Consider the following 13,220-nt stretch of genomic DNA (forward strand, 5'->3'; position numbering starts at 1 on the left):
GTAATTGATGACCAATTGAATTTCACAGACCACATTGCTAGCACTGCCCGGTCATGCAGATTTTCCTTGTACAACATCAGAAGGATCAGGCCCTTCCTATCAGAGCATGCTACACAACTCCTTGTTCAGGCGCTTGTTCTATCCAGACTGGACTATTGTAATGCTCTCCTGGCTGGTCTCCCAGCTTGCACTGTCAAACCTCTGCAACTGATCCAGAATGCTGCAGCTAGAGTGGTCTTCAACGAGCCGAAGAGAGCACACGTCACTCCTCTCCTCACGAAACTGCACTGGTTGCCGGTTGCCGCTCGCATCAAATTCAAGTCACTGACGTTTGCCTACAGAACAACCACTGGCACTGCTCCCTTGTACCTGAACTCATTACTACAGACTTATGTGCCATCCAGAAACTTGCGCTCTGCAAGTGAGCGGCGTCTGGTGGTGCCATCCCAAAGAGGCACGAAATCTCTCTCTCGGACCTTTACCATGACTGTTCCCTGCTGGTGGAATGATCTGCCTAACTCAGCCAGAGCTGCTGAGTCTGTAGCCATCTTTAAGAAACTGCTGAAGACGTATCTTTTTCGGCAGCACTTGAGCACTTAATCCAGTACTACTAACACTTTCTTATCTAAAAAAAAAAAAAAAAAAAAAAAAAAAAAAAAAATTGCGTTGGATTGTACTGTGAAGGGTCATAGCACTTACATATTGTTGTCCTACTGCTAGTTTAATTGCTTCTATTGTTTCTCATTTGTAAGTCGCTTTGGATAAAAGCGTCAGCTAAATGAATAAATGTAAATGTAAATGTAAACGACAAACACTTCACATCTCTCAATACAATTGTCATTGAAGACCTAGAAGCTAAACGGTGCTTACACAACAAACAAAATAATTATTAAGCATGCTACATAAAACATAAAAGCAACAATTATTAATAACACTTACAGGTTGTGATACGGAGGAGGAAGCTGATGCAAATACACTTGGAACTGAACCTTCCTTCAATATCAGCCGGCTCGCGAATCCAAGTTTGATTGCATTTAAGTTGGTAAAGCAATCGTCTTCAAAATGGCGCGAACAAAGCACAAGGCTCGGACTATACTTGTGTGGTATAGTTGTATATATGAATTGTAGCCACTTAGTCTTCAAATGCTCCTCCTTGGGCAGATGAAAAAAGTTTGCTTTTGAGTCGCACTTCAGAACACAGCGTCTCGTCGCCATGATGTTTTCCCTGCTGGCCTTGGAGCGCAATAAGTGGGCGTGTCATATTCAAATAACTTGGCAAGTTGACGTCATCTAGTCAGAGAAAAAGCTTCGGTCTTCTAACGATTCATAAAAATGACTCGGAGTCGACTCTTACTTTTGAAAGACAATAACTTTATATACGGTGCACTTTCATATTTCAAACTTTGCAGGATGTTTTTGTTCACTTAGATCTATGTTACACACTACATGAAAGGTACATTTCAAAATTCCATAATAGGTGCCCTTTAATACATTAATACAAATGTAATACAGCTATTATTAAAAACATGATGTATAAACTCAAGCTTTCATTGTTTTCCAAAAGTGAGCTTGAACTTTTTTCTTTTAATTATGAACAATGAATCTTTCATTAGTCTTTGTCTCCCTCTGCTGGTACAACAAACACACAGATATTCAGGCTTTTGAGTTACTGTGCGTTTAATAAATAGTTAATCTATGAATGAGAAACTGTAATTTGCTGCTGTGAAATAAAAGGTGTTTCTCTGCCGCCTCATCAGGACTGTCAGAGGATCGTTGAAATCTAAATGAAGTCTTAATTTATAACAGTGAAGTCTTAATTTATAACAGTGAAGTCTTAATTTATAACAGTGAAGTCTTAATGTATAACAGTGAAGTCTTAATTTATAACAGTGAAGTCTTAATTTATAACAGTGAAGTCCCTGTATCTTCAGTCTCTGTTGATTCTGTTGACTGTCAGTCTCTGTAGTGGATCTTTATTCTCCATCAGACGATCATCAGAAGATCAGACTGTCCTCTTAATCATAGTCAGTCCTAAAATACAACACACACACAGTCACATATGCAGTATGAGATATTACGTCTGCCACATCTTTTCATAAGAAAACTAACTAGATAATCTATATCAATTAATTCTCAAACATGATCATATATCTTCTATCTGATGCTCAAAGTCACTTTACAGAATCAAAAGCACATGAAAGGTCACTTTCACACACCGGACAGCGGACACAGAACCAGCAGAAATGACCATTACACACGACACATTTAATATCAGTCGATAACAGACAACCCAAATCTCAGATTATCACACATAAGGCGTCTTTACTCTTTACACAGAAAAAGCGGCACAGAAACCAAATCTGAAGCGGCATAAAAATCACGAAATGTGCATTTACACAGAATGTTTATTGCTTCTCTGACGCGGAGAACATAAATGCATTAGGAATTAAAATCAGAAAGAACAATTATGCTATCGTTAGCATGTCAGGCAGGTCGTGTGTGTGTGTGTGTGTGCGTGTGTGTGTGTGTAATATCGTCCTCAAGAAGATGATTTCTGGAATATAATATAACACAGTGACGGCGAATAAGCATTAGCGTATCTGAGAGAAATGTAGCAGCGCGTTGATCTGCCAGTCTCTTCACAGGAAGATTACACACGGCGAGACTCTGTTATTTTGGTGGTTTGCTTCACGATGCGAGTACAGGACAATTTTGCTTTATTGTCTCTTGTTGGCTGACATCTTTAATTTGGCTAAAACAATATGGAGCTAGGCCGATATGTTTAGTCTTCCGCTTCTTGATTATCGCGCTGCGCGTTTGGTTGTCATGGCAATGGCGTAGTTTAGAGCGGCACAAGTTCGCCTTCATCTACACTGAACCAAACCAATATCAGAGTCATCTTTGACACCAGCGGCTGAGGAGGGTCAGACCGGCATATTTTAAGTCTGCTTTTATGCGGCATTGTGTCTTTCCACAGAACTTTGAGCAGAGCCGCTTTAGAGCCGCCTTAACCCGGCGGTGTAAAGATGCCTATAGAGACAGTTAAAGGGGAAAAGCTGGAAATAACATTAATATTATTTTTACAATCAGTCACAACATTATGAGCAGAATTAAACTCATATTAACACAGTTTAGTTCAGAAAACTACAGAATCTGAAGCTGAATTTAAGACTCATCTGATGATCTCACTCTCACACACACACACACACACACACACACACACACACACACACACACACACACACACACACACACACACACACACACACACACACACACACACACACACACACACACACACACAGTGTTACTGAACCTGGTACAATTTACTTATATTTCTAGTGAGTAAATCAGCCATTTGACCTTTAAATGAAAATATGATGATGAAAATCGTTAAAAACTATTCTTACTCCAGTGTCTCCAGTTTATAATGTGGATCATCCTTCAGATCCTGTAGCAGCTTCACTCCTGAGTCTCCTAGTTTATTCAGAGACAGATGCAGTTCTCTCAGGTGTGAGGGGTTTGATCTCAGAGCTGAAGCCAGAGCAGCACAACCTTCTTCTGTCACACCACAACCCCACAACCTGTAGAGAACAATGACACACATTAAGCCAATATCCAGAGATAAACATGACACTTAAAAATAAATAACATAATGCTGTCAATATGAAATATATACAAATATTCATTAGTTCACATTGTTGAATTAGTTTAATGTATTTGTAAACATTAAGGAAGTTTCTGTGTGTGTGTGTGTGTATTTCTATGACATGATATGAAAGTGTCAGCTCTATTGTATGTGTTTATGTGTGTGTATGTGTTTCTGTGTGTGTGTGTGCGTGTGTGTGTTTCTCTGTGTGTGTGTGTGTGTGTGTGTGTGTGCGCGAGAGTTTCTGTGTGTGTGTGTATGTGTGTATTTCTGTGTGTGTGTGAGTGTGCTTCTTTGTGTGTGTCTGTGTTTCTGTGCTTCTGTGTGTGTGTGTGTGCGCGAGAGTTTCTGTGTGTATGTGTGTGTGTTTCTGTGTGTGTGTGTGTGTGTGCGCGAGTTTCTGTGTGTGTGTGTATTTCTGTGTGTATATGTTTCTGTGTGTGTGTGTATGTGTTTCTGTGTGTATGTGTGTGTGTGCGCGCGAGTTTTTGTGTTTCTGTGTGTGTGTGTGTGTATGTGTATTTCTGTGTGTATGTGTTTCTGTATGTGTGTTTCTGTGTGTGTGTGTGTGTGTGTGTGTGTGTGTGTGTTTCTGTGTGCGCTTCTGTGTGAGTGTGTCTGTGTGTGCGTGCTTCTGTGTGTGTGTCTGTGTTTTGTGTGTTTTTGTGTGTGCTTCTGTGTGTGTGTGTGTGTGTATTTCTGTGTGTATGTGTTTCTGTGTGTGTGTGTGTGTGTTTCTGTGTGTGTGTTTCTGTGTGTATGTTTCTGTGTGTGTGTGCGCGCGAGTTTCTGTGTGTATGTGTGTGTGTGTGTATTTCTGTGTCTGTGTGTTTCTGTGTGTGTGTGCTTCTGTGTGTTTCTGTGTGTGAGTATGTGTGTGTTTGTTCTTAATGTATTTCTAAACATTTTAAGGAACTCTTAATATTAATGTAATTAATGTAGAATAAAGGCTGTATTAAATTGGCTAATGTTATTGTGAAGACAAAATATTGATCTTAACTGAAGTGTTGTACTAGCCTGGGTTTACCCATACTGCCTTTGCGCAGCGCGATTTTATTCACGCTGAAAGGCAGTCTGGATACCATGGACCAGATTTTCGCCTCATTTAGGGAACCAATCACAGAACGGGGAGGGAGCAGCAAGACGATGACGACATCTATACGACACAACTAAGCAGTTTGTTTATATCCATATATACCTTCGACCCTCATGTTTATCTTGCACAAGCGGCAATAGTCGCTGAACGTCATTGTTTACACAAAAATATCTTACCCATCGTCTTCTTCCTTGTCTAATTTCTGTCGCTCTAGTCTACATTCGTCATCTGGTATAATGGAAACGATTGGCTATGAGCTACGTACAGGCGCATTTGATAGACATTCTTAGCACCCAATAAACGGCGCCGGGCATTCGTAAACCACGCCTCAAATACGAGAAAATGCACATGTGGTTCCCAGACCCAAGTCTCAACGAGAATTGGGTCTGGCGTTAGCCAGGCTAGTGTTTTACATCAGTAGCCTATTAAACGGCGCAATTTTTCATTTAATCAGAAAAATGTAATCAATTTAAGTTAATATTGTGTCTGATAAGATAACACCGATAATAAGATCCGTTTAAGCACCGGAACCGTTTAAATAATACCGAGTAGGTACTGGTATCGGATAAACCCAACCAATACCCAACCCTAGTATTAAAGCACTTAATGACATTTTCTGATTCTAGGTGACATAATCTAAAGTGAGAACTATTTATGGTTAAAACGTTGTTAACAAAGCATTATCTCTCTCTTTACACAAGAGCTAATTAAACAATAATACTTTGTTAATTACAGTGATGAAGAACTCACTGTTTGTATATAGTCTCTTAATATATGAACTACAGCTTATATACTATACCAGTGTTACTTGCGGCTCGCCAAGCTTTAATTTGTGGCTCGCACGGTGGTAAATAATACGCTGATATGATCATGCAGTCACTACAGATATTTCATAAACACATTTAAAACAAGTAGGGCTATAACATAACCCATTTGTCATGACAGAAATTAACAGGAAGCAGTTGCAGGTTACTCAATATTTATTGGTGGGACAAAACTCAGAACAGTTCACAAACGTAGACAGGGAGGCGGCGACTCAGGCTCGTGCAGGGACTCGATGGTCTGTGAAGTGCTGGTGCGGTGAGAGGTGGTGATCCAAAAGCCCGGTGAAGAGATGAGGAAACACTGACAGGAAACATGGGAACAGGAACACACAAGACGATCGCGGGACACAGCCAGACTCCACCAACAACGACAAACAATCCGACACTGGAACAGAGAACGAGGTGAGTATTTATGGGAGAGGAAATGCGCCGCAGCTGTGAATGATGATGATGATGATGACGATCAGCTGGAGCGCTGAACAAACACGTGAGTGGGACAACGCCCACTCACACATAAACAAACAAAGACACGAGACAAAGAAGAGGCAATGCATTCAACAACCGTGACAGTACCCCCCCCCTCTAGGAACGCCTCACGGCGTTCCCAGACTCCCTTACCTGTCGATTGTAATCATCGATAAGAGAGTGATCCAGGATGTCAGAGTCGGAACCCAACTTCTCTCCTCCGGACCGTAACCTTCCCAGTCCACCAAGTACTGGAACCCGCGTCCCCTCCGCCTAGAGTCCAGAATACGACGGACCGAATAGGAAGGTTCCCCATCTACGAGTCGCGGCGGTGGGGGAACCGGGGCAGGCGGATTAATGTGAGGAAAAAAAACGGGCTTAATTTAGGACACGTGGAATACCGGATGAATTCTTTTGTACGCTAGAGGAAGGTTGAGGCGGACTGCCACCGGGCTAACAATCTTGGTGACAGAAAACGGGCCAATGAATTTAGGAGCCAGTTTATTGGACACGGAGCGGAGCGGAATGTTCTTGGTAGAAAGCCACACTTTGGAACCGACGACATATACGGGAGGCCTCCGCCGGTGGCGATCGGCTTTGGCCTTGGTGCGCGCCCCCACTTGGAGTAAAGTCTCACGGGCTCTAGTCCAAGTGCGGTGACACCTCTGGACGAAGGCGTGAGCGGAGGGAACCGCGACTTCGGACTCCAGACTAGGAAAAACAGGTGGCTGGTACCCTATACTACACTCAAAGGGAGATAGGCCCGTAGATGACACTGGCAATGAATTGTGGGCGTACTCCACCATAGACAGTTGTTGACTCCAGGAGGAAGGATTCTTGGCAACCGTACATCGCAAGGTTCTTTCCAGATCCTGGTTGGCTCTCTCAGTCTGACCATTACTCTGGGGGTGAAACCCAGAAGACAGACTGACCGTCGCCCCCAGCAACTTACAAAACTCTCGCCAAAATTTGGACACAAATTGGGGACCCCTGTCGGAAACCACGTCTGTCGGGAGGCCATGTAACCGAAAGACGTGATCCACGACTGCAACCGCTGTCTCCTTGGCTGAAGGCAATTTGGGCAAGGGAATAAAGTGGGCTGCCTTCGAGAATCGGTCCACCACGGTCAAAACTACCGTGTTACCCTGGGAGGGTGGGAGGGCGGTAACAAAATCTAGTGCGATATGGGACCAGGGTCTCGAAGGCACGACAGCGGTTGGAGTAACCCATCTGGGGGTCGATTAGACGACTTGCCAATGGCACAGACTGAGCAAGCCAAAACAAAATTGTGAACGTCGCGAGCCATAAGCGGCCACCAGAATCGTTGTCTGACTAAAAATAGCATGCGACTAACTCCTGGATGACAAGCAAGACTAGAGCAATGACCCCACTGAATGACGTCTGGACGTAATTCCTCCGGCACAAATAAGCGGTTAGGTGGGCACCAAATCGGAGGCGTTACCCCTTCTAGAGCCTTCTTGACTCTCGATTCGACCTCCCAAGTGAGCGTAGAGACAATTAGGGTCACAGAAAAAATGCGCTCGGGAGTAGGTGCGTGTTCGGACCGGTCAAAAATACGCAACAAAGAATCGGGTTTGATGTTCTTGGAACCCGGACGATACGAGAGGGTAAAATCAAAACGGCCGAAAAAAAGTGCCCACCGAGCCTGCCTGGAGTTCAACCTTTTGGCCGTCCTAATGTATTCCAAATTCTTATGATCAGTCCAGACGATAAAGGGTACCCCCGATCCCTCTAACCAGTGACGCCACTCCTCCAAGGCTAACTTGACTGCCAACAACTCCCTGTTACCAATGTTATAATTGCATTCGGCGGGACAAACGATGGGACAAAAACGCGCACGGATGCATCTTGTTGTCTGAAGGAGAGCGTTGGGAAAGAACTGCGCCTACCCCCACCTCTGACGCGTCGACCTCCACCACGAACTGACGTGAAGGATCAGGGGCGAATAAGATGGGAGCCGAAACAAAGCGACTCTTGAGGTTGGAAAAAGCAGTCTCGGCTGCTTCCGACCACCTGAACGCAGTTCTGGGGGAGGTCAAGGCGGTCAGAGGCGCGGCTAGTTGGCTAAAGTTGCGAATAAAACGCCGGTAGAAGTTGGCGAAGCCCAGAAACCTCTGTAGGGCCTTACGGGAATCTGGGTTTGGCCACTCTACCACAGCCTTAACCTTGTCAGGATCCATACGCATACCCTCAGCCGACACGATGTGTCCTAAGAAAGGGACTGGCTGTGCGTGGAAAGCGCATTTCTCCGCCTTGACAAAAAGCCCATTCTCTAACAACCTTTGGAGTACTCGTCGGACGTGCTGCACGTGTTCCTGGAGAGACGAGGAAAAAATCAGAATGTCATCCAGGTAAACATAAATAAACTGATCGATCATGTCTCGCAGCACGTCATTAACAAGCGCCTGGAAGACTGTGGGACTGTTGGACAGCCCGAAGGGCATGACCAAGTATTCAAAGTGTCCTCTAGGGGTATTGAAAGCAGTCTTCCATTCATCCCCCTTCCTGATGCGGACCAAATGATAGGCATTACGTAAGTCCAGTTTTGTGAAGAGAGACGCTCCCTGCAACCTCTCGAAGGCTGAAGACATCAGCGGCAAAGGATAAGTATTCTTCACCGTGATGTTGTTCAGCCCCCGGTAGTCAATACAAGGTCGCAGCGACCCGTCCTTCTTCCCCACAAAAAAGAACCCCGCCCCCGCCGGAGATGAGGAAGGTTGGATGAACCCGGATGCTAGAGAATCAGAAATATATTTCTCCATAGCCTCCCTCTCTGGAACCGAGAGTGAATAAATCTTGCCCTTAGGCGGAGACTTACCTAGCAGTAAATCTATAGCACAGTCGTAGGGACGGTGCGGAGGAAGAGAAGCAGCCCTTGACTTACTGAACACTTCTCTCAGGTCACGGTACTCCGAGGGCACGTTTGACAAATCCACTGCCTCCTCCTGAAACACAGGGACAGACACAACAGAACAGGCTGACACAAGACACGAACTATGACACTCAGCGCTCCAGGCAGATATGGTTCTCTGTTTCCAGTCAATACGGGGGTTGTGATGATTGAGCCAGGGGTGACCTAAGACAATGGGTGTGAACTGAGAGTCCAAGATGTAAAATGATATAGTCTCTGCGTGATTCCCGGAGGTGATGAGTGTGACGTTCTCGGTGGTCTGGTAGATGGCTGGTAATGACTGTCCGTTGAGTGCGTGCACAGTGATACTCTGGGGAAGTGTTCTGAGTGGGACTTGAAACTGTTGAGCAAATGTGCGATCCATAAAATTACCCTCGGCCCCGGAGTCCACAAGTGCAGTGCATTGGTGATCGTGGACAGACCATCGGAGTCTTACCGGGAGGACGGTGGATGTGGATGAGGGCTTTTCGGCGGAGATCCCACCCGATAGTAGCCTCATGCTTACTATCGGGCTAGGCCCTTTTACCGGGCAACCGTGAGCGAAATGTCCCGCCCCCCCACAGTATAGGCAAAGGCCTAGGGACCTCCGCCTCTCCCTTTCCTCCCGGGAAAGCCGAGCTCGACCCACCTGCATGGGCTCGGGATCGGAGAGACCGACCGCGTCCCTGCCGCTGGAACGCAGATGCTCCAACCCTCCACGGAGCACGCTGGCTGGATCTCGTGGCCCGACCCCAGCGAGTCAAGCGTCCACCCTGAGGGCGAGGTCCATGAACCCGTTGAGTGAAGGCGGTAAGTCCAGAGCGTAAATCTCCCTTTGGACGCGGTCGGCCAGCCCATGCAGGAACCTATCTCACTGCGCTTCCTCGTTCCAGCGACACTCGGCCGCCAGGGTCTTAAACTCGATGGTGTAATCAGAAACGGAGCGTTCCCCCTGCCGAAGCTCTGATAAGACCCTGGCCGCCTCTCTCCCCGCGACCGCGCGGTCAAAAACTCTCTTCATCTCTGTCGAGAGCGCCTGGAACGAGGAACAGCAGGTCTCTTGGTTCTCCCACACCGCCGTCCCCCATAGTGCCGCTCTCCCAGTCAGCAGGGTGAGCACAAAAGCCACTTTAGTCTCCTCCTTCTCGAAAGTCTTAGGCTGGAGGGCGAAATGCATCCCACAACGCGTCAGAAACGGACGGCAAAAATTGGGCTCACAGGAGTACGGCTCTGGAGACGGTAGGCGGGGTTCGGACTGGGAGGCGGGCACCGGTGGTGTAGGAGGGACAGGCGGTGCGGCTGGCGCAGCGGGAGGTTGCAGCATTTGAAATCGCTGGGTCAGCTCGGACACCTGCGCGACGAGAGCCTGAATCGCGCGCGCTGCTTCCCCCTGGTGACGATCCTGTGCATCCATTCTCTGAATACTTGCACGAATGAAGTCATCCCTAGTTGCCGCGGTGCCACCTGCTGCTTCCATGGAGTGGTCGGATTGTTCTGTCATGACAGAAATTAACAGGAAGCAGTTGCAGGTTACTCAATATTTATTGGTGGGACAAAACTCAGAACAGTTCACAAACGTAGACAGGGAGGCGGCGACTCAGGCTCGTGCAGGGACTCGATGGTCTGTGAAGTGCTGGTGCGGTGAGAGGTGGTGATCCAAAAGCCCGGTGAAGAGATGAGGAAACACTGACAAGAAACATGGGAACAGGAACACACAAGACGATCGCGGGACACAGCCAGACTCCACCAACAACGACAAACAATCCGACACTGGAACAGAGAACGAGGTGAGTATTTATGGGAGAGGAAATGCGCCGCAGCTGTGAATGATGATGATGATGATGACGATCAGCTGGAGCGCTGAACAAACACGTGAGTGGGACAACGCCCACTCACACATAAACAAACAAAGACACGAGACAAAGAAGAGGCAATGCATTCAACAACCGTGACACCATTAACAACTCAAAGTGTCGGCTCTATTACACATAACTTAGGCCGGATTGAAAGGCTGGTTTATCGAGAGAACATGTGAACACTTGATCGACTGAGAACCGAAACTGAAAGGACGGCGATGATGCGCTGAACGAGCTGTTCTCCTGATGAATAAAGTGTCGTATAAACGAGTGTCCTGTCGTTCTATAATTCTCCTTTCACTGCGTCTGTGAAGTGGAGCAGGACAACGGCTCACCAGTGCTGGTTTCAGACTCTCGTCCACACACGACTGCTTTTGGACATTTTTACTGCGCCATAAATACAAACAGCACGGCACAGCGGTTCATATGTTCATAGTCTCCAAATTATGACCAGAATTGGATAAATATTAAGTCTGCTGTTTAAAACAAATAAAGAACCAATGTAGGAGAATGGTTATTAAACGACAACAGCGGAAACTTTGTATATTTGTGCAGTGTGCGCATGTCAAAAAATCGACTCCGATTTGCATCTTTTGACTTATAAACGCCACATCAACCCGATCATCACATCATCGCGATGTTTAGCGCTCATGTAAACTACAATACATTCAGATTCATCAATAGGAATGAATTCAGTCCGATTGAAACTAAAGTTGTGCATAAACATATCCAGTCTCTGCGGAGTTGCCAGTTATGTCGGTCTTTCCAGCTCGTAACGCTGCATGTGCTCTTGATGGTTATACATGATGTGCTGATCTAGGAAAAAGCTGTGTGGATCCGGCGACTCAAAACGGGGGTTGGAGGTAACGGAAAAAAAAAAAGAAAAAAAAATTACACTGCCTACGTAGCTTCTCTGCAGGGACAGCATGTGCTGAGTGGGTGCTGCTAGATCATTGACGGGGAGCTGCGCAAAACTTGGTCACTAAATATTTAATATTCAGTTATGTTAATGATCACAATTCAAGTTTTAATTGTATTAAATTGAACAAGCGCAACATTAAGCATTCAATCAAATAGGCCTATTCTAAAAGATGTAGGCTATTATTAATAATAATGTTATTTCAACACAATATCTCGTTATTTCGAAATAATATGTGTGCGTGCATCTGTAAATCCGGTGACGCGTGTAGGCTATTGATTTTTATTAATAAACAAGTGTTTTCTCTAAAAGTGTCGACTCGGCTGCAAAGATGAAGTTGACGATCGCCATCTCCGTGTGAACGCGCGTATAGAGAGAAATGCACATAAATAAGCCTAATAATGGATTACATAATCAGAGAGTAGCCTTTTTCTTTTTTCGTTTTGAATTATTTCGTTTAAAGACATTTCAAGCTTTGTGTATTTGATGTATTTGTCATGTCTGTGTGAGGCATACACTGAGTTTCGTTAAGTTAGGATGTGCTCTAGTTCACGTGCAATGCAAGTGAGCACGCGGGCGCCTCCGTTATATTTGTTTCGTCGGCCTATTCATTAAATACAGGCAATTGGTTGATGAAAAATTGATTAATATTAAGATACAATTTATACAAAACGAAATTCACTTTAAAGAAAGGCTTTCTATAACAACTTCAACTTCAACGGTCAAAATCATGTCTGACCCGCTCCATGTCTCATATTGCGCATCCTATCTCGGTCGTGCTGTTCACTTTTCATAAATCAACATAAATGGGAAAAAAAAATAACATTATAATATTTTAACAAATATGAAACACGCTTTTTTTAATGGCTAGAACAGTATAGTAGGCTTATAGCCTACTCTCTATTTGTACAAATTTCTGCACATTAATTTAATTCTGAATTTTGCACACACAAGTTGAAAGGCATTTGTTCAAAAAAAAGTTCACGGATAATTGTGCATGCATTTATTAGCCTAATCATTATGATACTAAAATCCTAACAAATAGGCTATGTACAAAAAATCAGATGAGCGCATAATATGAACGGTTAAGCATTTTCCTCCCATAGAAAACCATTAGGCTATAATAACGCTTAATGTGGCTTAATGCAGATTAGGATGTCCCCTTATTTATGTCGAAATAACGAGATATCGATACTAGGCTACTGTGTCCACCGTGGTCTCCTTTTTGATCAGCGGAAACGATTTTTGCTTGTTTGGGATCTGACTGTCCAGCATATTTGAAAAAGTTAAGCAAACTTTCCTGTCTTTTTGACATTTTTCCCCTGAGTGAAACGATCGAGGCTAACAGCAATCTCAACTCGTACAACAAGCGCACAAGTCATGTGTCACAAACATTGAACACAACACAAACAGTAAAAAAATAAAAAAATCATCTAGGCAATTAATTTTTAGTGACACAGGAGGTGCCGGATCCAATAAAAAAGGTTCCGGATCCAATGT

At 44.9% G+C, this 13,220-nt stretch overlaps 1 protein-coding gene across 4 annotated transcripts in view; it reads right to left on the bottom strand.

Moving 5' to 3' along the window:
• Nucleotides 1-1,349: 1,349 nt before the first annotated feature.
• The window catches only part of LOC307005387 (NLR family CARD domain-containing protein 3-like), a 73,503-nt gene continuing 61,632 nt past the window's right edge, over nt 1,350-13,220 (bottom strand). For 2 of the 4 annotated variants that reach the window (XM_079625499.1, XM_079625497.1), the window contains 2 exons: nt 3,411-3,584; nt 1,352-2,031 (listed from right to left, as the gene is read on the bottom strand). In XM_079625499.1, coding sequence (XP_079481625.1) covers nt 2,016-2,031; nt 3,411-3,584 — 190 coding nt within the window. In that variant the 3' untranslated portion in view covers nt 1,352-2,015. Of the gene's footprint in view, nt 2,032-3,410; nt 3,585-13,220 lie in introns of all 4 variants that reach the window. The other 2 variants (XM_079625498.1, XM_079625496.1) reach the window with 2 other exon arrangements.

Source organism: Phoxinus phoxinus (genome assembly GCF_949152265.1).
Source record: "Phoxinus phoxinus genome assembly, chromosome: 10".
Lineage (NCBI taxonomy): Eukaryota > Metazoa > Chordata > Actinopteri > Cypriniformes > Leuciscidae > Phoxinus > Phoxinus phoxinus.